We start from the raw sequence: 27824 nt of genomic DNA on the forward strand, positions 1-27824 counted from the left end.
CACCGTGGCTCAAAACTTACCTTTCCAGGCTTATAATTTATTACTCCCTTTTAAAAACTCTAGAATTCAAACTTGTCCCCTGGTTGTTCTTCACACAAACAATTCCATCTTCTGTACTGGTGCTTGTGTACAGCTATTCTCAACATGACTCCCAAAGCTACAATTCACTCCCCACTAACCTCCAGACCTTAGAATCCCTACTCACTGTCAAAGCTCAGCTAAAATGCCCTGCTTCTAAAGTGCCTTTCCTGACCTCGTAGCTGCCAAGGTCATCTCTTCTATTTGCTTTGAAGAGATATTACATTCATCATATGCCTATATGATTCTCCTGAGGGCACAGGCAGTTTTATTTTTTATCTTTATACAACCAGCACCTAACACAGTGCCTGGTACAGAGCAGATGCTTAATAAATACTTGCTAATTGAACAGCTCTGTGAAGTAGATTGTATAAGAATTATTATTCATAGACAAAGAAATTGAAGTTCAGTATCTCATGGCTTACTATGTTTCTGAGCTAGAATTTGAATTCAGATCAGTAAGTCAAACATTTACTAAAGCAGGAAGTAAGGAATATGTACATTCCAGGCAAAGGGGAACAAGTAGGAGACAAGTCAATCAGTGAACAGTTATTGTCTACTGTGTGGCAAGGACTAGGCATACAAAGAGAAGCAAAGAGAGTTTCTTCCCTCAGGGAGCATACAATCTAATGGGAGAGATAAATATATACAAAAAAGCTACACACCAGAAAAACAGAAAATAATTAAATGAGGAAGGCACTATAAAAAAAGGGGTTGAGAAAGGTTTCTTGTGGAAGATGGGATTTTAGTTAGAACTTAAAGGAAACAAGGAATGACAGGAAGCAATTAAGGGGGGAGGGCACCATAAGGCATGAGGATCAGCCAGAGAAAATGTTTGTAACTGAGCTGGAGTATCTTGTTTGAGGTATTATAAGGAAGCCAGCGTCCATGGACTGAAGAGTACATGATAGGGAGAGGAAGGCATAAGGAATCAGAGTCAAGATGATTTTGTTCAGTTCTCCTAACACACTTCCTCCACAACAACCCTCAAGAGACAGACCAAGCCCTGACTAGGAAAAGCAAGAGACAGTCACAGTGGGTCATTTTCCCAGTCCAGAGCAGCTTAGGAAAGCAGACAAAGAAATCTACAGACAACAGGGTAATGGCTAGCCAGAAAATGTTCCAGAGTGGCAGCACTGGAAGGAAGCATTCTACCCTCCCAGGGATAGAAGAGGAACCAAGAGAGAACACCAAGACAGGAAGTTCTGGTGCAGAGATCCCAGGGAACCTCTGAACAAGCACTGGAAGAAGGAATGAGTAGCTCTGCCAGCCATTACTTAGTTTAAAATCAGACATAGATCCAAGACTGAAGAGGTACAAACCTGATCTAGTCAAGGGCCTTAGCTGTATAGAAAAGAAAAAAAATTCAGAAACTTAATTGTGTGGCTCTGAGTTCAGAAGCAAAGCAACAAGTCAGTTCTAACCTTTAGCCTTGTACCTAAGCTTAGGGCAGGGGGGGGGGGGGGGGCGGAATAGGCATCATATCAAGACCAAAGGGAAACCAGCACTTCAGTTGCTCTAAATATGCAGAACCTCCCTCTGGACTAACAGTGATTGAGTTCAGCAAGAGTCTACTGAAACTTCACCACACACAAGCCAAAAGTTCCAAAACCTGGGTCAGAAACCTGCAAAGTTCAGAAATTGCCCCAGATCACACCACTTTGAACGGTTTGAAAACTTGCAGGGCCCTAGACTGAGGTAAAATTCAAACCAGACATCCCTCCCAGTGGGGAACAGGTATTCCACTAGCATAAAGTACAAAATCAATAAGCAGGCTAGAATAATTAGTAGACAACAACAAAGAACCCAACAATAAAGAACTACAACGGTAACAGCAAAATTCAAGACACAAACAGAAGACAATAACTTAAAAAGATCTAGAAGTAATCTTTGAAGAAAAATGCAGATTACACAAACCCAACAAGAATTCCTTTAAGAATTAAAATATAGGTTAAAGGGACCAAAAAAAGAGCAAAAACTGATTTTAAAACTGAATAATAATAGTAAGGGGAAAATGGAAAACATGGGAAAAGAAATGGGAACTATCCAAGAAAGTTATGAAAATAGAATTAATAGTCTGGTAAAATAAATATATCATAGGAAAAAACACCCCAATTGACCAGGAAAATGGATTTCTGAAAAAAAGGCAGAAAAGTAGGAATACTAAATGCATTTTTATACAGCTTAATGCAATAAAAAAGTACACTTATTAATGAAGAGACCTTGAAGGACAGATTGAAAACCAAGTAGAAACTAAATAATTGAATATTTCAGATTAAGTGGGTGGTTCAAAGAACAAATAAGAGAAATGATTAATAACTTCATGAAAGATAATGACAATAATAAAACAACCTACTTTACTTAGGGGAAAACTATTGCCTCTAAACGCATCAAAAAAAGGAAAAAGAACAGATCAATAACTTGGAAAAACAGAAAACCATTAAATTAAAAACTGTTAATTAGACACTAAAATAGAAAACCTGAAAATCAATTGAACTAATAAATAAAACTAGGATTTGGTTTGGTTAAAAATAGCTAAGCTACTGACTGATTAGGAAAAAAAGAGAAAACTAAATTATGAGCATCAAAAATGAACAAGATGAATTCATAATCAATAATTAAGCTGTAATATCCTTAAATCAGTGACCACAATATTACTTTAGAATTTTCATATTAGCATAAAATCCTAAATTTAAATTCTTACAGTAGGAGTAGGTTACAGGGAGTAGGTTATGAAGAGTTCTGAATGTTAAACAGAGGATTTTAACATTTTATCTTGGAGGCAAAAGGGAATCACTAGTTTAAGGGGGGAAGGGGAAGGTAAGGAGGAGATATCAGACCTGTGCTTTAAGAAAATCACGCTAGTTGATGAATGGAGGAAAGATTGCACTGGAGAGAAAGACAAGGGGAAAAGATCCACAACTAAGCAATAGTCTAAATGTGAGGTTATATGGATCTGCACCAGCATTGGGGTGGTATCAGAGGAAAGCAAGAAATTGTATAATGACAAATCTTGAACCCTTGGACTCCATCTCCCAGAATTCATTTTCATTACTCAGCATCCCCTTCCTTTTCCTCCCCAAGTTGGGTGCTTTATGTTGTTTGCATATAGGTTTCTGTAACTTTTGCCTGCTTGCTCTCTTCTCTTGTGACCAAGGCTGAGCTTCTGAAAAAGGGGGGGGAGGGGTACTAAAACTTCAAAAGGAACATTTGCAGCCAACCCATTCTTAAAATGTATTTATTTGTATCAATCTCATATAATAACAAATTTCCACATGTTTTCCAAAGTTTTATGATCCAAATTATCTCTCTTTCCCCTTCTCTCCCCCTTTCCAGAGCTGGCAAGTAATTCAATCTGAGTTATCATGTATTAGTAAAAAATAGTAATAATAATAAATAAATAATAAAACATATTTCCATAGTGTTCATTTTTGTAAGTGAATAATCTTATAAAACCAAACCCTATAATATATACCCAAATAAACAAGTGAAAAATCTTTTGCTTTCAGTTGCACTCCTGCTCCAACAGTTCTTTCTCAAGAGGCAGATGGTATTCTTGGTCATAAGTCTTCAGATCCTAGATCATTGTATTGCTGATAGTAGCTAAATCTATCACATTTGATCATTCCACAGTATCACTGTTACTGTGTACAATGCTTTCCTGTTTCTACTTATTTCACTCAGCAATCAGTTCATGTAGGTTTTTTCAGCTTTCTGAAATCATCCTGTTCTCTATTACCATCACATACCACAATTTGTTCAGTCATTCTCCAAATGATCAATTTCCAATTCTTTGCCACCAAAAAAAAGGCAGTTATAAATATTTTTATAAAGTAGGTCCTTTCCCACTTTTAGGTAATCTATTTTTTAAAAGTTAAATATCCTTTGCATTACAAAAATAACTAATCCTGCTCATTAGCTGAAAGAGTAAAAAATACATATCCTGACAAAGTATATGACTAAGCCACTTTCCTGTAATCAGAAAGGATGATATCATGTCTGGTTTTGATTTCTTTTCTTGACTCTATTACATGGCAGAGTTGGAAATAAAACTTACTGGGAAACAGCAGTAATGTTAAGAACATTTTTTAGGTTATCAATAAAACACTGATAGAGAAATAAACAACAACAACAACAAAACACCTTAGAGAACAAAGCAGCTGGAAGGTCAATCAATCTCAACAAAAGTGTTTTTCATTAAACTTACATGTTCAAGGTGAATGACTTAAACATAAAGAAGGAAACTATAAGTAAATTAGGTGTATACATGTCAGACCTTTGGGAAGGGAAAGATTTTAAAACCAAGCAAGACATAGAAAGAGTCACAAAATGTAAAATAAATAATTTTGACTACATCAAATTAAAAAGGTTTTGTACAAACAAAACCAATGTAACTAAAATCAGAAGGGTAGCAACATATTGGGAAACAATCTTCATAAAAACCTTTGACAAAGGTTTAATTACTCAAATTTACAAAGAGCTAAATCAATTGTACAAAAAAATCAAGCCATTCTCCAATTGATAAATGGGCAAGGGACATGAACAGGCAGTTTTCAGCCAAAGAAATCAAAACTATTAATAAGCACATGAAAAAGTGCTCTACATCTCTTATAATCAGAGAGATGCAAATCAAAACAACTCTGAGGTATCACCTCACACCTAGCAGATTGGCTAACATGACAGCTATGGAAAGTAATGAATGCTGAAGGGGATGTGGCAAAGTGGGGACACTAATTCATTGCTGGTGGAGTTATGAATTGATCCAGCGATTCTGGAGGGTAATTTGGAACTATGCCCAAAGGGTGATAAAAGACTGTCTGCCCTTTGATCCAGCTATAGCACTGCTGGGATTGTACCCCAAAGAGATAATAAGGAAAAAGACTTGTACAAGAATATTCATAGCTGCCCTCTTTGTGGTGGCCAAAAACTGGAAAACGAGGGGATGCCCATCAATTGGGGAATGGCTGAGCAAATTGTGGTATATGTTGGTGATGGAATACTATTGTGCTAAAAGGAATAATAAAGTAGAGGAATTCCATGGAGACTGGAACAACTTCCAGGAAGTGATACAGAGTGAAAGGAGCAGAACCAGGAAAACATTGTACACAGAGACTGATACATTGTGGTACAATCGAAGGTGATGGACTTCTCCATTAGTGGCAATGCAATGTCCCTGAACAATCTGCAGGGATCTAAAAAATACTATCCACAAGCAGAGGATAAACTGTGGGAGTAAAAACACCGATGAAAAGCAACTGCTTGACTACAGTGGTGGAGGGGATATGACTGAGGAGACACTCTAAATGAACACTCTAATGCAAATACCAACAACAGGGAAATGGGTTCGAGTCAAGAACACATGTGATAACCAGTGGAATCGTGCGTCGGCTATGGGAGAGGGAAAGGTGGTGGGAAGGGGGGCAGGGAGGAAAAGAAAATGATCTTTGTTTCCAGTGAATAATGTTTGGAAATGACCAAATAAAATAATGTTTAAAATTAAAAAAAAAAAACTTACATGTTCAAGCAATTATTCAAGGGGTAATCTGACACAATCTTTGCAACATGTAGTTTTAGTGGTGTTATAATTATTTTTTTTTAAATCTTGAATTCAAAAGGTCAATTTCACAATGGATGAAGGACTAAAGGCCCCTGGACCCCAAACACCAGAATTCAAAATCTTGGTCCCATCACCTATGTAACCTTGAATAAATCACTTACGCTTTCTGGACCTTAGTTTCTTTGTATTTAAAAGGAGGTGGTTGGATAAGAAAAATTCCAAGGCCCTTCCAGCTCTAGAAGCTGATCTCAAGGGGGTTGGGGGGAAGGAAGAGAGAAAGAGATGTATCAAGTCAGAAGTTCAGCTGAAAGATCTGGGGGTTTCAATAAAATGAAAGCTCAATGTGAGTCTACAATGTGTCTAAGACTGTCAAATCTAATAGGGAATAATTGCCATTTATAAATCACTTAATACTTGATACTCTAGCAAGTACTTTATTGTATTTGAAACTCAGAGCACTTTTTAGGTAACAACTTATAGGTAAGACCTGTATTACTTATCTGTTTTAAAGATGAAGAAACAAGGGTTCAGAGAACATAAGGGATTTGCCTATGGCTACAGGGCTAGTGGTAGTGATAGGAATTAAACCTAGTAGTCTTCCTCTGTCCAAGTCTAGCCTGTTTTGGCACTAGTAAAGCCTTACACTTGGGTTCAAAAAAATAAACTTCCCAAGATTAGGAAGGGGGAACAGTTTCTCTGAAAATTGTCTTATGGTGTTAATCTCTTGCAAACTTGATATGACTTAAAAATGGGAAATGGCAGTCAAAAAAGTAATCTTAAGGCATCATCAAGGGAGATACAGCATCTGAGACTAGAGGTGATTATCCTGCTAAATTAAATTCTGTCCTGGGCAAACCCCCTACTCTGGAGCATTGTGCTTGTATCTGCAAATGGCATTTAGGAAGATGACTATAGAGTTCGGAGAATATTCAGTGGGAATCCAGAATGGGGAGAGGCCTCAAAATTATCCCATGTAAGTGTAATGCCCAGTGGATTTGCGCGTCGGCTATGGGGGGTGGGGGTGGGGGTAGGGGGGAGGAAAAGAAAATGATCTATGTCTTTAATGAATAATGCTTGGAAATGATCAAATAAAATATAACTTAAAAAAAAATTATCCCATGTAAGAAACTAATGAAAGAATTAAACATGTTTAACCTAGAAGAGAAGGTTTAGGGGGATTACAAGTGTGTTCAAGTATATGAAGAGATGTGTTATGTGGATGAGGGATTAGGCTTCTTTTGGGCATCAGAGGACAGAATAAAAAGTAGTGGGTGGTAGTTACAACAGAAATTTAAGCTTGATTTTAGAAAAAACTTCCCAAGAATTAGAGTAATCTAAAATTTGTAAGTAATAGTCAGATGATCATTTGTTGGGTATATTTTATTTTTTAAAAACCCTTACCAGTTATAGTATCAATTCTAAGACAAAAGAGTAGCAAGAGCAAGATAACTGAGGTTAAATGACTTACCGGGGTCACAAAGCTAGGAAGTACATGAAGCCACATCTGAACCCAGGTCCTCCAAACTCCAGGCCTATTCACTCTATTCACTGTGCCTTCTATCTATTCCTGTTGTATATATCTTAGAAGTGATTCTTGTTCAGGTAGCAAGGCTGAAAATTTACTAATGAAGTTGTCATAGGTGATGTTAAGTCATACCGTAAAAGTAATCTTAATTGAAATAGGTACTATTTATTTAGGAGATGGTAGATAGCATTGCCAAATACAACTGCTGAATGAATTAGGTGAGGGCCTGGACCATTTCATTTGGATTTCTTTTTTGTCCTTACGACACTATACCATGTATTATAGTTATCAGTATAGATAATGTGTCAACTGCTCTTCCTATAGACCAGTAATAGACCAGTTCCTTTTAGAACTTTTTAGGGACCCAGAATGCCATGCCCTATTCACCCACCCCTGACTGTGTGCCCATGCCCTGCCCCCCATTGTATGCCATGCCCCACTCCCAACTGTATGCAGGGCTGGAATGCTGGCTGTCAAAACCAGGGCTAAGCTCTGCAGGAAGGCTCCAATGCCCATCTTGCATTCGGATAGGGGTGGGGGCTACCAGCAGTCCTGGGCTGGCCAGTGCTCCTCCAACAGGATGGTGCTGCCCCACATCACACCCCCTCCCACATTCAAAGCCAGGGCTAGGTTTCTGGCTGGCCAAACCAAGACTGAGCACCACCTTGAGAAAAGCTCAAGTGCCCCAACCCCTGAATTCAGTGAAAAGGCCAGGGTCCCTGTCGACCAAGTCCGGGACCTGCGCCTGCCCACCAAGAGGTCTCTGCGTGCCACCTTTGGCATGTATACCATAGGTTTGCCATCATGGCTATAGACTATAAACATTTAACATATACAGACAGTAGAACTTTCCAAACTTGTATTCCAAACCCCTAGAATAGTACTTTGTACATAGGAGGCAACAAATGCTTGTTTCAAAGTGAACTGGGAAAATATATGCCACCATTAACAGTTAGCATTTATATAATACTTTCAGGTTTGCAAATCACTGCACACATATTAATCTCATTTGGTTCCCATGGCAACCCTGTGAAATAAGTGCTTTTCTTATTCTCAATTTATAGTTAAGCAAACAGGTTGAGAGAGGTCAACTAATTTGCCCAGGGTCACAGAGCAAATAAAACAGGATTTGATTTCTGGTCTTCCCAACTGCAAGTCTGGCCCTTTAATTGCTTCACCTTGTATCTATGCCCTCAGAAGATTTTTCAGACAATGCTATAAAAGATATAGATTATAGGAAAATCCAAGAATAAATGATAACAATTACTTAAATAGCACTTTAGGTATGCAAAGCATTGTGTGTATATTCTGATTTAATTTTCACAAGGCTGCTGTGCTATTGTTAGCATCATTTTACAGTGAAGAAATTGAAACCGAGAGGTTGAAGTCATTTGCCCAGAGTCAGTTAAGTAAGTGTCTGATACAGAATTCAAACTTGGGTCCTGCTGTCTCCAAGTCCAATGGGCCACATAACTGCCAATGAAAGCAGGAAGGTCCATGAGGACATCACTGCAACAGCTGTTAAATGCTAGCACAGATCTGGCCAATTTGCTTTGAAACAAACATTTATTGTCCACTATGTGCAAAGTATTATTCATGAATTTCTTGTAAGAGAGTGGAGGTGGTGAAAATAGATGAAATGTTATAAAGGTAGAATCTACAGGATTTAGTAACTAATGAATATATGAAGTGAGAATAAAGAGAAGCATTGTAGATTACTCTAAGATTGTAAACAAGGAAGAGAAATAGTAAAGTTAAAAAAAATAGGTTTAATAGAAAGGATTATGCTTGGATGTGGTAGATAAAATATACTGGTTGAAGTCAGATGATGCTCTCAGGTAATTTGAGATGCCAGTCTAGAGCTCAGAATAATACTAATATTATTTAATAATTTTAATAGCATCTTACATAATTGTGTGACCCTGGGCAAGCCACTCAACTCATCTGCCTCAGTTTCCTCATCTATGAAACAGAAAAAATAACAGCACCTACCTCCCCAGGTGTCTGTAAGTATCAAGTAATATAATAATTGTAATGTGTTTATCATAATGTCTGGCACATAGTAGGCATCATTTAAGTGTTAGCTATTATTATTATAACATTTAAAATTTACAAAGTGCTTTACTGACATTATATGGAAGGTCAGGAATAGATTTGCAGATCTGGAAGTCCCCAACACAGATCAGGTAGTCAAATGATAATGCTAAGATAATACCAAGATAAGACCCAATGTGAAATGTTAAGAGGATGAGGAACTAGAAAAGAGAAAGGGAATGTATATAATATATACATTAGGAATTTTTACATGTTTTCTCTAGCAGAAAAATACTATCATTTATCTCAAAGAATGACATCCATTCAACTTCACACCTTAATCATCAGTGTGGGATGCTTCAATGATTTCTCAAATGCTTTGCCACATAGCATAAGTTTAGATTCTTTATCAAAGTAGACAGATGTCTAATGTCTGACAAAGAATGAACTCTCTATCAGCTATCTGAGGACCAGCCTAACTAAGTTTGGAGAGGCTCATCATCAGAGGATAGGCCACTAAATTATAAATGTCTAGAGAGCAGCCACCAATAAAACCAAAAGAACATTGGAAAATCTATATAATCTGCCGATTTGGTTTCAAGTATGTAATGAGAATCATATTTTTAAGAAGCTTCTGTTATTTTCCATTACTACTAGTCTATAATATCTTTGGCACATCCTTATCCAAAACAAACAGCTATTCAAACTGAAATAAGCTCTAAGTGAGCTACCAAGATCTATTTTTAAAAAACTGATCTCAAACAGTCCCACATGTAATAAAACATGAAACAAAAGTGTGAGGGAAAGACTTAGCCTTGAATTCAGAACACCCAAATTTCAAATTAACTGGGACATATTAACTATATGATATACAAATGTAATTTATCACCAAAATGAAAAGATTTATCTGTCAGAAGGGAGGATCAATGAAATAGACTTGGGGTAAATAACCTCAGCAAGCTAGTGTTTGATAAACCCAAAGATCCCAGCTTTTGGGACAAGAACCCACTGTTTGACAAAAACTGCTAGGAAAATTGGAAAACAGTATGGGAGAGATTAGGTTTAGATCAACATTTCACACCCTATACCAAGATAAATTCAGAATGGGTAAACAACTTAAATATAAAGAAGGAAACTATAAGTAAATTAGGTAAACATAGTATGCCTGTAAGATATATGGGAAAGAAAAGAATTTAAAACCAAGCTAGAAATAGAGAATATCAAAAAATGTAAGATGAATAATTTTGATTACTTAAATTAAAAAGTTTTTGTACAAACAAAACCAATGCAACCAAAATTAGAAGGGAAGCAACAAATTGGGAAACAATCTTAATAACAAAACCTCTGATAAAAGTCTAATTTCTCAAATATATAAGGAACTAAATCAATAGTACAAAAAAATCAAGCCATTCCCCAGTTGATAAATGGGCAAGGGACATGAATAGGCAGTTTTCAGATAAAGAAATCAAAACTATCAATAAGCACATGAAAAAGTGTTCTAAATCTCTTATAATCAGAGAAATGCAAATCAAAACAACTCTGAGGTACCACCTCACACCTAGCAGGCTGGGTAATATGACAGCAAAAGAAAGTAATAAATGTTGGAGAGAATGTAGCAAAATTGGGACATTAATGCACTGCCGGTGGAGTTGTGAATTGACCAATCATTCTGGAAGGCAATTTGGAACTATGCCCAAAGGGCTTTAAATGAGTGCCTGCCCTTTGACCCAGCCACAACAGTGCTGGGTCTGTACCCCAAAGAGATAATAAGGAAGAATACTTGTATGAAAATGTTTATAGCTGCACTCTTTGTGGTGGCAAAAAATTAGAAAATGAGGGGATGCCCTCCCATTGGAGGGTGGCTGAACAAATTAGGGTATCTGTTGGTGATGTAATACTATTGTGTCTAATGGAATAATGACCTGGAGGAATTCTACGTGAACTGGAACAATTTCCAGGAATTGATGCAGAGCGAAAGGAGCAGAACCAGAAGAATCTTATACACAAACTGATACACTGGCAGAATCAAATGAAATGGACTTCTCTACTAGCAGCAATGCAATGATCCAGGACAATTCATGGTTCAATGGGGATACAATTGGGGAGGTAGACTCTAAATGATCACTCTAATGTAAATATTAATATGGAAATAGGTCTTGCTCAATGATACATGTAAAGTCCAGTTAAATTGCTCATTGGTTACGGGAAGGGGGAGAAGGGGAAGGAAAGACTATGAATCATGTAACCCTGGGAAAATATTCTAAATTAATTAATTCAATTGATTAATTTAAAAAATGTATCTGTCAGTCTGTTCATATAGGAGGAATACTTAGTCACTAGAATCACTGGAAAATAACAAATACATTCTCACAGATATGTAAAATTCCTCTATTTAAGAAATGGAAAATACAAATTTCCTAGTACTAATCTCCTTGGCAGCATACCTACACTGGCCATATATAGAAAAACAAAGTACTGCCAAAGGCCAGTTATTTGCATTTCAAGGGATCCCCCATAAATTATTAAGAAGTACACTACAAAGACCAACATAGCACAAGAGAGAACAGTCAGCAATTATGAAGAACACAATAAAATAGAATAGGAAAAGGCACTTACCCTAGTCCTCCTCTCTCCTATCACTTCTTTTCCAGGCCTAAAAGTCCACCTAGTTGCCTTTCCCTTGGCAGAAGACCAGCTCTGAGGCAGTAGCTATGCTATTTATAGATTGGAAAGAGTCAGAGGTCTGGCAAAGGTGAATCCTACCCAAGGGGCTTGCCTAACTCTGCTCCCATCTCAAGGATAAAAATAATCTGAACAGAAGCTCAGGACCAGGCAGGTGGCCAGGATGTTTTGTTTTAAGGACTCAGAGGCTTAGGCTTGGAAGTAGGGAAAAGTCCAAAATGGCATGTAGTTCAAAGTTTGATCTCAGCTTTAGGGTCCAAATTATCTCTTAAAAAACAGAACAAAACAATATAATGATGTTCAGTGTTACAAGGATATAGCTCCACTGAACAAAGGGCAGGGCGAGACATTTCTCTAAATATTTCTACAAAAAAGATATTTTGCCTTCACCACAGGTCTAGCTTGACCTGACATGTAAGCATTTGAAAGCTGGCAAAGTGCTTTATACATACAGAGTGTCCCAAAAACCTTTGTGCAGTTTGAAATTTTTTAATAGCTTAAGGTTACCCCAAGAATTTAATACAATCTGTATTAGCTCAAATGAGCCTCACAACAACTCTGTAGGAAGATTCTTTAATTATTATCCTCATTTTACAGATGAGGAAACTAAGGCTTAAAGTGGCAAAGTGACTTAGCTAGCCAAAGTCACAAAGCCAGTAAGTGGCAAGGGCAAGATTAATTTTCAGGTTTTTCTAACTCTGAATGTAACACACTAGTGACAAGAGCATGCTGACTCCTGATCATACCACATAAGTATAAATTTATATTTATAGTCATCTTTTTTAAGGCAATTAAAAGGGTTGGTGAGAAGAGGAGTTTAATGATGACAAGCTGTATAAGCTGAAAGACATTAGTGAACTCTAGAAGGTCATTTCACATTGTATCCTTATACATATAGTAGCTGTTCAATTACAGTTGATTATAGTTTAGGATAGCTTGGAAGAAATGTAATCCACACAAATCTTTGGGACATAGGCTGCTGCCACCACTGCTGCCCTGTGTCACTGTCTGCAAAGCTCCTCCCTGAAAAGGCTTAAGTTATCAAATATTTCAAGCTCATAAAGCATGAATGGCATTGACAACAAAGAAACTTAACTTGAGAATTTATGAGATGTTCAATTGAGTCATCTGCCATTTTTAGCCATTTGATAAATTCAATGCAATCAACATTAAGAAAACCTGCAATGTTCAAACATGTCCCCTGGTGGGAGATATAAAGATAGATAAGATGGCATTCTTATTCTTGGGGAATTTACAGTACAGTGGAGAAGATAAACCATCTACACAAAGAGCTTTAATACCAGGTAGAATACTATAGAAATATAAGAGAGATACAAATAAAAGTGTTGTGAGAGTTCTACCAAAAAGACACTTCTGGCTACAGTAAATATCAAGGAGAAATGAGGCAGAAAAGGACTGTATGAGCAGGAAAAACCACTGGGAGCTTCATTTGGCCAATAAATATTAGATTCTGGTTTTGAACCCAGACTTCTTATTACTCCATATCAAGGGTTCTTTTCCCTCTAACATGGTTCTAGGCTATTGGATCTTTATTTATGCAGTTAGGAGGTAGAGTGCTAGACTTTGTGTTAGGAAGACTTGCATTCAAATCATACTCAGACATTTACTAATTCTGTGACCCTGGGCAAATGTCAGCCTCAATTTCATTAGCTATAAAATAATAGCACCTTCTTCACAGGAATATAATGAGGTTCAATTGAGAAAACATATAAAGTGTTTTGTAAAGTGTTATAAATACTAGCTGTTATTTTTTAGTACCAAGTTCTCCTCTGACATTTCTCCAAGAGAGGGTAGTGATAAGTTCTTGAAGACTTGGCTGGAGAACAAAATTTGTCAGGTTCTATCAAGCTAGAAGGTACTATGAAAAATTCAGTATCAACAAAATATTATCAAAATGAGGGGGCAGCTGGGTAGCTCAGTGGATTGAGAGCTAGGCCTAGAGATGGGAGGTCCTAGGTTCAAATCTGGCCTCAGACACTTCTATCTGTGTGACACTTAACCCTCATTGCCTAGCCCTTACCACTCTTCTGCCTTGGAATCAATACAAATCAATACAAAACAATACAATCAATACAAAGTATTGATTCCAAGATGGAAAGTAAGGGTTTAAAATTAAAAAATGTATATATTATCAAAATGAAAATAAAAAATCAATCTGTAATGCTTTAAAAAAAAAGTATTTGCCAATCTGTTCACATGATAACGATACTGAAGGAGTTACTGCAAACACAGATAAAAGGTACTCTCCAAATCAGGAGTTCTTATTCACAAGTCCCCAAGGATTCTGTGGAAAGTTTTCAGGGTATCCATGAAATTGGTTGGGAAAAAAGTACATCTTTACTTTCCTATAACCTTTTAGCATTTCCAAATATTAATTTAGGCAACAAACATTATTCTGAGAAGGGGTCCAAAGGCTTCATCAGATTGCCAAAGAGATCCATAACACAAAAAAGACTAAGAAGCCTTGCCCAAGACATAAAATTCCTATGTCAAAAAATGAAAAATTGATCTCTTTGGCAGCCTACCTAGATGAGCCATATATAGAAGAAATAAATTTTTCCAGAGCATTGCAAATTGAATTTCAATAAAGTCTCATAAAATATCTATGTTAAAATCCTCTCAACAGACTTTCTCTACTATTCAAGGACAACTCTATGGTATAAAGAGGATCATCACAAAAAGGTCAGCCACCAAGCCCAGAGACAGGAGGTCCTGGGTTCAAACCTGGTTTTAGACACTTCCTAGCTATGTGACCCTGGGCAAGTCACTTGACCCCCCATTGCCTAACCCTTACCACTCTTCTGCCTTAGAACCAAAACACTGTATTGATTCTAAGGCAGAAGGTAAGGGTTTAAAAAAAAAAAAAGTCAGCCACTAAGTGATGAATTCTAAGGTCAGAGCAACCTATTGATAAAAATATAAAATGGTCCCCCTCAGTTTTGTGTGTGGCCCCCTTCCACTGCTGTATTATTGGGCATGGTTTAATGGCAATCAATGGATGCTATGAATCAGTCTTTTAAGACTATCTAAAAATATTAATTTAAGAGGTCATGCTCTAAACGTGAGATTTTTCTTAACAAGTAAGTTGATATGCCAATAGAAAAAATAAATCACAGATACACTGATATATCCTTGATAAGTGATACCAGAAACACAATAGATGGCATATCAAGATTACACATGATTATTAAAGAAGGCAAAATTAAGGAAATGATAACCAAAACTTAAAGTTGGTTATATGAAAAAGTCAACAAAATTAACAAACTTAGTCAAATTGTTTAAAAAGAAAGGAACAAAAAATCAGTTTGTCACTAAATGAAGGAAGTAAAATAGTTTGAGAGAAACTGATCATGTGTCTACCTCATTTTTAAATTTCTTGAATTCAAGGAGTCTTCATTCCAACTACTACTATGACTGGCCATAATTTATATCTAACTCACAGGATTTTTATATGACTAAAATGCAATTATATATGTAAAGCAACATATAAATCAATAAATAAATTGCAATCATTACCAATAGGAATAGAAATAACAATAGTACTTTAAAAGATTTTATAAACCTTAAAGCATTATAAAAATGCTAGCTATTATTAAAATATTCAATTATAATTAATTCATTTATAGTTCAGTTATAATTAATCACTGTGTATGACTATAAAAGTATTCATCTGAACAAGGGATCAAGAACATCTAGGTATAAAATGTTTCTATTTGACTTTAATTTTCTGATACTACACTGATTATTTACTGTGGTCCTAGGGAAAAAAGACTAATGTCTCTGAACTATATTTAATCTTGTCAAACATTCTAAAAACAAAGGCAAAACCAGAACTGATTAATCAATAAGCATTTGGTAAGCTTTTATTATGTACCATGTATTGTACTAAACAATATAGATTTAAAGAAAAGGCAAGAGGCAACTAGGTGACTCAGTGGATAGAGCCAGCCAGGCCTAGAGTTGTGAGGACTTGGATTCACATTTGACCTCATATACTTCCTAGCTGTGGGACCCAGGGCACTCAGTTAAACCCAATTGCCTAGTCCTTCCTGCTCTTCTATCTTATATTGGTTCAAAGACAGAAGGTATGGTTTAAAAAAAAAATAATAACAACATGGTTTCTGCCTCTACGATCTTAGTCTACTGCTGGGGATGGCTTGGGGGAGAGTGGAAAATGAGAGATGAGTAACTGTAACATAACTTAAATGTTATCAAAAGATATGAGGACAGTGTGCCCATGGGAACATGGTAGATGATGTCACATAGAAAACACTTAACAAATGCTTATTGATAGTTGGTTTTGACAAGGATTAATGTAAAAGAAAGTTGAGGTTTTCATTTGAGCATAGACTTTTAATAAGGGTCAGTATTTTATGACAGACACTTTTTAAAATTAGCATAATCTTAAACTCTATTAATAGAAGTGAAACATCTATATCTTGAGTAGTTAGGTGGCTAGAGTGGATGTAGGACCAGCCCTGGAATCAGAGGACCTGGATTCAAATTTCACTGTAGACATTTTCTAGCTGAATGATCCTGGAGAAGTTACTTAACCTCAACTGCCTAGCCCTAACCACTCTTTAGTCTTAGAAACAATTAGTCTCAATTCTAGGACAGAAGGTAAAGGTTTAAAAAAAGAAAGGAAAAGGCAAAAATTAAACTAAATTTGCCAATAAGCATGAAAGCACCAGATTCCTTTCTTACTCTCTCATTTTCCTACAGCACAAAGGTCAACAACACATCACTGTTTCTATCTAGATGCTCTTGGACAGCAGAGGCATGGACCTAGAGCTGTGAGGAGCCTGATATCAATACAGTGATGAACCATGATTCCAATGGGTCAATGATGAAGAACTCTGCTCATCTTCTAACAGAGAGGTGAACAGAATAAATCACACATTTTTAAAATATGGGCAATGTGGGAATTCATTTTGCTTGTCTCTTCCCATTTATTTTTGTTTTCATTTATGGGGAAAGGGAGATTTGAGAGAAGTAAAGAAAAATTGTTTTAATAATTTTCTAAAATAAAATGTAATTTTTAGACTGCCTGCCCTTTGATCCAACCACACCACTGCTAGGTTTTGTACCCCAAAGAGATAATACAGAAAAATACCTGTACAAGAATATTCATAGTCATGCTCTTTGTGGTGGCAAAAAAATTGGAAAATGAGGGATGTCCTCCGATTGGGGAATGGCTAAACAAATTGTGGTATTTGTTGATAATGGAATACTATTGTGCTCAAAGGAATAATAAACTGGAGGAATTCCATGTGAACTGGAATGACTTTCAGGAATTGATGCAGAGTGAAAGGAGCAGAACCAAGAGACTGATACACTGTGGCACAATCAAATGTAATGGACTTCTCTACTAGCAACAATGCAACAATCCAGAACAATTCTGAGGGACTTATGAGAAAGAACGCCATCCACATTCAAAAGAACTGTGGGAGTAGAAACACAGAAAAAAAACAACTGCTTGATCACAAGGGCTGATGGGGATATGATTGGGGATGTAGACTCTAAATGATCATCCTCGTACAAATAATATGGAAACAGGTCTTGATCAATGACATGTAAAACCCAGTGGAATTGTGTGTCAGCTACGAGAGGAGGTTGCGGGGAGGGGAGGGAAAGAACACGAATCTTGTAACCATGGAAAAATATTCTAAATTAGCTAATTAAATAAAATTTTCTCAAGACAAAAAAAATGATAAAAATAAAATGTAATTTTTAAAAAGTTCATCTAGTTCAACTCCTTGATTCAACAGATGAATAAACTGAAATCCAAAGAGAGTAAGTAACTTGTCTGAGGTTGTGGAAAGTAACTTGTTATATAGGAAATTGTAGAGCTTTTGACATACTTTGACTTCAAATCCAGTTCTCTTTTCACAGTACCACATTTGGCTTCTCCCTGTTTTACTCCCCAGTAGAGTATGAGGTAGACCCTAATTTTATGGCTCTCCAGAACAGTTGGATTAGTTCACAACTCTATCAACAGTACATTAGTGTGCAAACACCAACAACATGGAAATAGGTTTTGATCAAGTACACATGTAATACCCAGTGAAATTGTGCCTCAGCTATGGGAAGGGCAGGGGGAGAGGAGGGAGGGAAATAATATGATTCTTGTAACCAAGGAATAATGTTCTAAATTGACTAAATTAATTAATTAAAAAGCAAACAAAAAAACAGCACATTAGTGTTTCAATTTTCTCATATGCCCTCCAACATTTATCATTTTCTTTTTCTGTCAAATTAACCAATCTGAAAAGTGTGAGATGTACCTCAAGAGTTGCTTTAACTTGCATTTCTCTTTTTTCCTATCTGACTGCTTCTTCTCAGTCTCCTTTGCTGGATCTTCATCCAGATCATGCTTGCTAACCATGGAGTTCTATCCTGGACCCTCTTCTTTTCTCCTATATTATTTCACTTCATGATCTCACCAGTCCCCACTGATTTAATTATTATCTCTATGCTAACAATACACAAATCTTCTTATCCACCAGAACCTCTCCAGCACAAGCCCTCTTCTCTCCTCTGATACTGCCATCACCCTGGTGCATGCCCTCATCACCTCACACCTGGCCTGTTGGTTAGTCTTCCTTCCACAAGTCTCCTCCTGACTCTAGTTCATCTTCTACTCAACTATTAAAGCGATTTTCTTAAACCACAGATCTTAACATGTCACACGTCCTTTTCCTCCCTTACACACATTCAATAAATTCCTGGGGCTCCCTATCAACTTCAAGATCAAATATAAAATCCTCTTTGGAGTAAAGTCCTTCATAACATGGCACTCTCTGACCCCACTTTTCTAGTTATCTTATACTTAATATCCCATTACACATTCTGCCATTCAATGACAGTGGTCTCTCCCTGACATTACTCATACAAGATACACCATTTCCTGACTCTGGGCTTTTCACTAGCTATCTCCTGGCTAAAATCCTACCTTCTACAGGAAGCCATTCTTAATATCTCGATTTTAGTCTGCATAGAACTTGCTTGTACATATTTGTTTTCATGTATCCAATTGTATCTAAGAGTAACAGCTCTATATGTATGTTTTGCTTTGTTTTGTTTTGTTTTGTTTTTAATTATTTCAGTGATACGGACAAATTCCAGAAAGAAAGCTCCCTTTACCAATGCATGTCTACAACTGCTCTGAAACTTCAGAATCTTGTAGTTATCTGAGCTGCGGAGGCTGGCTCAGGATTATACAGTCAGTGCATAGGCATGGAATGAAGAACCCAAACCTAGGTCATCTTGACTTCAAAGTTGGCACTCCTATCATGCCACACTCCCTGTCATATGTGCACTGAACCAAAATTATTCTTAATAATGATATCTTACAACTAGGAACTACATCTGTTTCTAAAATCCAGCCTTATATTTAAAATCTGTGTAATTTAACAGAAAACTGAGCAAGATAACTGAATACACACATTTTAAATACTTTAATAAATGCACTCTTCTTAAAAATTGATACTCAATACATTTAAGGTTTATTCTAGCAATAGTTACGGATCACTAATATTTCTAAAATTTGATATTTTTATCATAAAATACAATAGTATGGTTTATGTGAAGATATCTTCTTCCAGTTAGCTAGGAAGTTTCTCCTTTTTGAAACCTATTTACATTCAATTTTTAGAGCTTTTCAAAAAATTAAGAAATGATAAAATTTTGTGATTTCATCAATATAGGTATGTCTTCACTGACAGCTTTAATTTTTACAATGCATTTCCCATGTCTTACCAATAGTCTTTGTAAGTTGTTTTTAACCATATCTGTGATTTCATGAGTATGAGCAAGTCCCAATGAGGAGAATTTCCCTTTATTAGTGAAGATCAGCAACTTCCATCACTTAATCCATCAGTAATAGAAAGAGTAGTCAGGAACTTGAGTTCTTAAACAGTTCTGCCCAAGGTTATACATCTGGGATATCAGTAGTGGCTCTTCAATCCATTCAGATCACCTGATTCTGATGGAAACCAGTAGCCATGCTACTACTTTATTGAGCTGTTATACTCAAAAACCAAAGTAATAAACCTTCTGGTGATAAAATCTGGTGATTTTACAAGTTAGCTCATCCTAGAATGTGGGTTACCTGTACAAAGCCCATCTTGAGTCCCTCTACTCAAAGCCTTTTCAGCCCTACCAATTTCTGACAAACTATCAAATAGTGTAGGCATCTGTGATTGCCTCTGTATGGACAACTCCAAGCATAGGAACTCCCTCCTCCACCAATAACAGATAGACCTTCAGAGTTGCTTGAGACACAAAAAAGGTTAAGTTATTTGTCTATTGGTCACAGAGTTACTAATTGTCAGATGCTGGATTTGAACTCAGGTACATCATACAATGCAAAAGGTTTTTTTCCTGATTTTGGACCTGTGATTTCAGGATAGGAAAATCCTAGAGTGTTAATTCCATTCACTGTTCACTGATCATAGACAAGTTCTTTGTAACAATTCTTCAGGCTTATAGAGCTGCTTGGGTTACTGATAAGTTAGGTAACTTGCCTAAGGTCATACAGCTAGTATATTTCAGAGGCAGGATTTGAATTCAAGTCTTTCTGATTCCATGACCAATTCTCTATCCATTATTCCAACATATTTCTCTAAATGCAAATAAATTGAAGCAAATACGATTTCTCAAAGAAATTGACTTAGATTTTAATAAAAGGTAAAAAACATGATATGAAAGAACTTTTACCAACATGCTCAATTAAAAATAAAAGCATTCACTTGGTAGACATAAATCTTATACTTAATATGAAACCACATGAAAGATTAAGACTCAACATATCTAAGACAGTACTTCATATCATAAGAAAAAATAGTTTAAAGACCATAAGCTGATCTAGCAAAGCAGGAAATGTTTATTTAACAAAACTCAAGTATTCATTTATTTGCCATTCAATTTGTCTTATCAAATAAATTTAACTATTAAAGTAACACATAAAAGGGTACTCTACCTCAATATCCTGGAGACTGAATTCCTTTTGATCTTTAAAGTTAGCAGCTCCAGCACTCAACTCCATCAGCATTTTTGCTATTTCTGGTTTTATTGCTGCTGTTAGTCTACTGGCTGCTTCCATGACATGTTCCTGCACATCCTTCAGTTGCATAGCTGCCTTTGAATAGGGAGAGTTCCTAAATACACTGCTGAAAAGGTCTGTAAGGAAAGTACTTGCACGGCAAAACACATTGAGTGCATCCAGATATTTGGAGATTCCCTGCTGGATGTCTGCAATTGGAGTAGTGTGGGCTACAGTATGGTTGCAGCTATTTGCAGCAGCTGCAGAGACCAAAGGGGATGCTGAGGCAGTGGATGCCAGGGGGGCACTCAGGGTCCTGCCTAGCTCAGGCATTGGATACTGCTGGTGTTGCTGCACTTTCTGCTTGGACCCGCCAAGCAAAAAGCGCCGCTTGTAGTCCATTTTACTTTCCTGTGCACTACAACAATACATAGGTAAGAAATTGTCCAAAGGTCGTTGAATTAATCAGTTTTCCAATTCTCTTCCTTAAGAATTGTGGTTATGTATAATAATAGTGGAGGACTGCAAACAAGAGTTCCATAAAAGGCATTTCCAATAGGCAGGTACCCCCACAGTGTGTCTCAGCAACAAAGAGAGCGGCAGCTTTGTGGTGTCAATGTTTCGAGGGCAGCTCTGCTGCAAGTACAATTCACAAAAATGAAAACTCAAAATCTTTTTGTTTAGTATTTCACTCTCTCCATAAGATACAGTTGTCAAACAGAAAAAAAAAAAACCTTTTACTAATAATTATTTTGCCAGAATATTTTGACACCTGATACTGTTTATCTATATGGACAGAAAAAATAACCTTAATTTAAAAAATTCAATACTTTCCAATAACATATCAGAAAAGTAAAACAAAACAAAAGAAAAACTCACACACTGATCAACAGCGACTATAAAAAGCAGTGCAGAGAATCTTTACTTTAAACTAAGTCCTTTTGACAGATCCAATCTGCATTATTTTGACAGAGCCAGTCTGCCAAATCCATTTACCTGTAGTGCTTCTTCTTAATGCTGCAGGAAAAAAAAATAAAATGTCTTCTTTTTTCGCAAGTCAAGTTATTAAAAACTGGAGTGTTTGTTATTTCAAGTTGCCAAGGTGCCTCTTCCTTTCCTTCTGTTTTTTGAGGTAGTTGTTTCCTTTGTAACATTAATAAGTGTTGTTTCCAGATTGAGTTTATACTCAATTGTAAAGTCTGAGGCAAGAATGCACAAATGTATTTGTAAGGCCTTTAGGTCATTTCCTGTAAGGGGGAAAAAAGTTAAGAAGGTTATAGAACAATGAGTAGTTTCTGTTCACATTTTAACTCCTCCTGTGCTATTTTCTCTATTTAGAATCAATCTGTCAATAAAAATCAGATACAAAGATTGCTTTACAACATTTAAAGAAGTGATAATTTGACAAAGCTAAACCTACAAATTTGTAACTATTAGATTTCAAAATTCTAATCCAAAAATAGAGTATTAGCATGAGAGCAGTATATTACCATTAAATCCAAAACTGAAATTAAGAACTAACTGAATGAAGCATTTCAAAGAATACTGAAGACCTGAAAAATATACACAAATATGCTAAGTTCTGATAATCAGAAAGATGCTTTAGCTCTTTCTCAGTTTGCTATATCTACATGTCAAATAGTAGTGGTTTAAGAATAAAAAATTCAATTACTTCCTTTTTTTTTTTCTTGAAGAAGCTAAAGTTGAACTGATTTTCCCTCCAAAGAATTGACTTTGGAACACCACATAGAAAAGTGAGAAAAATTCTTTAAGTGAAACTCAAGCAACACCATACATAATATCTATGTTTTGTGCCTGATATAATGAATAATGGGAATAATTAATACAAAAGAGAATAAAATTTATCAATTCAATACAATTCAAAATTATTCACTTAGTTGATTTAGTCGAAACCTAATTTTAATGAAGAACTACATTAACCCTTGATGACTTGAAATTGTACTAGGTATTCAAAAGAACTCAATTATATTTTTCCAAGGACAAATAAATGAAAGCTGGTTTGAAATGTGCTGCATTTTAATTATGAACAACTATACTAAACAATAGTCATGAAGAGTTGGACACAACTGAAAAAACACTCAACAACAACAAATACTTAAACAACAAGGTGGCTAGATGCATTGGAAAGTGTGCTATCTGAAAGTAATACAATACTGTATTAGCTTTTGTGGCTGGGAAATTATATGGCTGTCTCATAGTGTACTCAGAGTTCACTAAAATCCCCAATCCTTTTCAAAATATCTGCTGTCTCCATGCCACCACCATTTCACACATATAAAGTTAATCTTTTCAATTCAAATATAAAGCTTCATATTTACCTCTATTAAGTTTCATCTTTTTAGATTCAACCTCATGCTCTAATCTGTCAAGTTCCTTTCTGATTCTAGTTTTCATTCATTGTGTTAACTATTCCTCCAAGCTTTGTGTCATCTACAAATCTGATGAGCCTTTATCCAAGCCATTGATAAAAACTATTAAACAGAGAACCAAGCTCAGTTCCCTGGAATCCTCACATCTAAAATCTCTTGCTACATTGACACTGAACCTTAGCATCTAATCCATACAACCAGTTCTGAATCTACCAAATTGTATTAACTAGTCTACCTTTCTCCATCTTCTTCACAAAAGACAACTGTGTCAAAAGTTTTGCTAAAATTTACATTAAATTTGTTAATAGTGTTCTCCTTCTCTATTAGGTTAATTGACACAGTACATAAACCTGGAGTCAGGAAGTTAGAATTGTGCCTCCAAAATTTTCTAACTGTGTGACCCCTTAGGAAGGGGAGAAGAGGGAAGTTATTGTTATTCTCTCTATTGCTTTTTTGCCTTTCATTTCTCAGTTCAGACAAGAAGTCAGGACCTGCTAGCTCTTCCTACCAAATTCCTCCTGGTGACCCTTCTTCCCCAGGAATGTACTGACACCACTAATAAGCAACCTAAAAAATATCACATAACTGTAAGATATCTAAAATGTCACATATTTTACTGAAAGGCATTTTGTTCTCTAGAGAAGTATCAATGCCCCTGAGAATACTTAATATAAAATGTTGGTCTTTCTTTACTAACAGTAGACTGAAAACTAATTCTTATTGCTCTTTGCAGTGAAATATCTTCATACAGTAGAAAGAGCATCTTAGTTTCATAAAGTGGCACTCATTTTTCCAAATAAATATTTTATTTGCATTTTAGCTTATGATTCTGAGACTCTAAAATAACTACATTTTTCTTTTTTGGAACCAAAATAATTTTATATTAAGTAGAACTTGCACAGAGTTTAAAATATATACTTCCCAAATCCTCCAGGGTTGGGATTGTCACCTAATCATTTTTTGAAAAAAGGAAAACTTTAAAACTCTTTATCAAAGTGCAATATGATGTTGCTGAAAAAGCACTGACTTTAATATGTGTTAGCAGGTAACCTGCTTAGCTCATTCAGCCTCAAAAAAGGGATTAAAAAAATTATCAAATGTTCTCTCATGGGGGTATTGTGAGGGTTATAGAATCACTGATTTTGAGCTAAAAGGGATCTTTCAAATCATCCAGTCTAATCCTCACATTTTAATAGATGTGGAAATTGAGGTCCCATAGAGATTATGTAACTTGCCGTCAAGTATACACAATGAGTGAAAGAGGCAGATTCAAAATTCAGATCCTCTGGCTCCAAATATAGTTCTTTTTCTCCTTATCACAGAAAATTTGGATGTGAAATGGAAAACACTAAACATCCACAGTCAAGTAAGGGTTTTTTAAAGGAGAGAGGAAATCTGAGTGTGCTTGTAAAGAAGTATGCTGGCAAAGAAGGAATCAGTAGATAAAGAGAACTTGAAAATTAAAGGGGGGAAGAGCAGATGATAATAGGGGAAATCTGGAGGAAACAGGAAGGGGTGGGATAAAGGAGACAATTAGAGAGATTGGCCTTGAAAAGAATAAGTATCAACTATGAAACTGGTTAGTCATTGGGTTGATCACAGTTCCTAAATCTTTCAAAGTTGTTTGTCTTAACAATATTGTAGTTATTGTTTAGATTGTTCTGATTTTCTGTACACTTCACTCTGCAGCAGCAGTTCCTGGGTGGTGTCACATTCTATGTATAGTAGACTCCTGGACAAATCCCATTCACAGTGTTACCAAAACAGCCAGTCTTGTTAAAGAACTAGTAAAACAATTCACTGACTTTTCCTTGGATTTCCCAATTGGAATTTAGTCTGATACATTTTCTAGATCTTTGGGGAGGAGGTTTGGATGGGAGAAGGGTAGGGAAGAGTAAACTATGCTTCTTTCAGATACTCTGCCATTATAACTCTGCCTTCCATTGATAAAAATGTTAAATAGCACATGGCCAGGTGGGGAAGTTTTCTAGGGTATTCCACTAAGTGACCTTCCAAGCTGACAAGAAGTTATCACTGACTACTATTTACTTTCAGCTACTCAACTAGTTTGAATTTCACCTAACAATACTATTATTTAGCCATCCTCTTATTATCTTGTCTACAAGAATAGCCTGAGATATTCTATAAAATGCTTTGATTCCCCTGACCTCCTAGTTTAATAACTGAGGAATTGATGTTAGTCTGGGATGACCTGATCTTGATGAAGTCATACAGGCTCTTTGTGATCATTATCCCTCTAATAATACAATCTAGAATTTTGTTCTTAATCAAAGTCAAGTTCACCAGACTATAGTGTGCAGAGAGTTTCCAGTCTCTTCTCTGTCTGTCTCTCTCATTTTCTCAAGTAGGATGTTTGCCCTTCTATAAACCTAGGTTACCACCATCATATTCCATCATCTTTTAAAGTTCAGCAAGCACAAATCCTAATTCTTTCAGCAATTTGGAATGTAGTTTGTCTAGGTCTGGTGAATAAAGACAACTAGGAACTCTTACTCTAGCCCCACTTATCTTTGGTTTCAATTCGCCATTAAATATTTTTGTTCAGGTATTTTTAATATAAAGATGCTCTTTCAGATAAAGAAAACGGTAAAAGGAAAACAAGTTCAGTAATTCAATCTTTTTTCTACTACCCATTATCGTTTTATCAAAAATCCTCAAAGAGTTTGACTCAGCAATCTGCATGGAAAAAATCAAGTAGATGAAGGCATCAAAAGATAGCGCGGGAGGGGCGGGTGCAGCTGGGGGGTTCAGTGCATTGAGAGTCAGTCCCAGAGACAGGAGGTCCTGGGTTCGAATCTCTCTTCACACTTCCTAGCTGTGTGACCCTGGGCAAGTCACTTAACCCCACTGCCTAGCCCTCACCACTCTTCTATCTTGTAACTGATACACAGTATTGATTCTAAGATGGAAGTTAAGGGTTTAAAAAAAAAAAGATAGCATGACTTAGAATGGGAAAAAAACCCTTTGAATTAATCCATCAATAAATATATTTTGGACAGGCACAACCAAAAGACAATGATCAGGATTCAGAATTAAGAGGAAGAGAGGTTTCTGTATTATTTTGAGTAAATTGTATAATTTTTTCAACAATTACAAGTTACTCCCTGTACACACAATAAAAGACAACCATATTTTAAACATCAATAATTTCCCTCAGTATAGAAGTAAAAATCATAGAATAACACAATCTCAAAGGAACCAAAATTTAGCTTAACCTTTAATTGGTTTTGGAAAGATGCCAGACATCACAGTAAGAAAGAGAGGTACATAAATACATACATACATACATACATACATACATACATACAAACAAAAAAAGGGGGAGAGATAAATTGAAAGCAAAGAACCAAGGAAAGTGCTATCAGAAATCTGTGCAGAAAAAGAACGTTTTTCACCTAATGGACAGAAAATCAGAGAAGGCAGCTTCTTAGATGAGGTAGCACCAAATGGGCAAAAGACACAGGTAGAAGAGAGAAAGATGAAACTGTGGGACAGAGTGGTCCAATTTCACTGTAATGCAGAATTCACAAATATGTTAAAAATATTGTCTGCCATAAGAATGGTCATATAGATGGGAGGCAGATTATGGATAAACTTGAATGCTAGAAAAAGGAATTTCTCTGCTATTCATTTTACAAAGGAAAACTGGTGAAGATTTTTGAACAAATCTTTTTTGTTCAAAAAAAATTTTTTTGAACAAAATTTTTGAACAAAGGAGTATCATAATCCAAATGGCACCTTAGGAAGTTATTTGAACAATAACATAGAAAAATATTCAACAAAAATAAAACACAATAGAACATAGACAACGTTAAGATGTTTTTTAAAGTCACTTTGGAGCCAAGAGAGATCCTGATGTAGGGTTTAGTAGTTCCCTTTCTATTTGAGGTGTAGAGGATGAATTGATCACAAAAGGGGCAGACAACACAATCAGTTTATTATAATAGTATGGGTGGAAAAAAGTTGAAGGTAGTTATAGTAGTAGAAAGCTCCAGATATGAGAGGGTGTATTAAGGTAAAAGAGATGGAACGTGGCTTGGTTTAGGGGTTAAGGGAAGGAAGGTAAAAGGAAAGGAAGGAATCAAAGATGACCCCAAGGCCATTAATAAAAAGTGGTTAGGAGGAGGACTGAGTCTGAAAGAGAAATGACACAGTACAGTTTTAAACAGTTAAATCTAAAGTAATGACAAGACATCCAGGAGAAGATATCCAGAAGGCAGTTAGAAATATGGAAATAGATAGCTGAAGGAAGTTTAAGGTGGAAGCGATTTTGGTAGTCATGTGCTTATAAATGATAATAAATGAAGTTGTGAGAGTAGAAGCTGTAGAGAAATGGGGGAAAAAAGGGCTAGGACAGAACTTGGGGAAAATGTTCATATTTGAGGAAAGGAGGATGAGAAATAAAAGGAAAAAAAGTCAAAGATAAAAGAATCATAAGAGTACACTGTCTGAGAAACCAAGAGGGAAAGAGTA

The 27824-nt window shown here is 36.1% G+C and overlaps 1 protein-coding gene across 5 annotated transcripts in view; it reads right to left on the bottom strand.

Annotated features, from left to right (window-relative positions):
• The window catches only part of GARRE1 (granule associated Rac and RHOG effector 1), a 126793-nt gene that overhangs the window by 65945 nt on the left and 33024 nt on the right, over positions 1 to 27824 (bottom strand). For 4 of the 5 annotated variants that reach the window (XM_001365190.4, XM_016422822.2, XM_056822450.1 and 1 more), the window contains one exon: positions 20878 to 22187. In XM_001365190.4, coding sequence (XP_001365227.1) covers positions 20878 to 21372 — 495 coding nt within the window. In that variant the 5' untranslated portion in view covers positions 21373 to 22187. Of the gene's footprint in view, positions 1 to 11810; positions 15157 to 20877; positions 22188 to 27824 lie in introns of those variants that run through there. The other variant, XM_056822454.1, reaches the window with a different exon arrangement.

Source organism: Monodelphis domestica, chromosome 1 (assembly GCF_027887165.1).
Source record: "Monodelphis domestica isolate mMonDom1 chromosome 1, mMonDom1.pri, whole genome shotgun sequence".
Lineage (NCBI taxonomy): Eukaryota > Metazoa > Chordata > Mammalia > Didelphimorphia > Didelphidae > Monodelphis > Monodelphis domestica.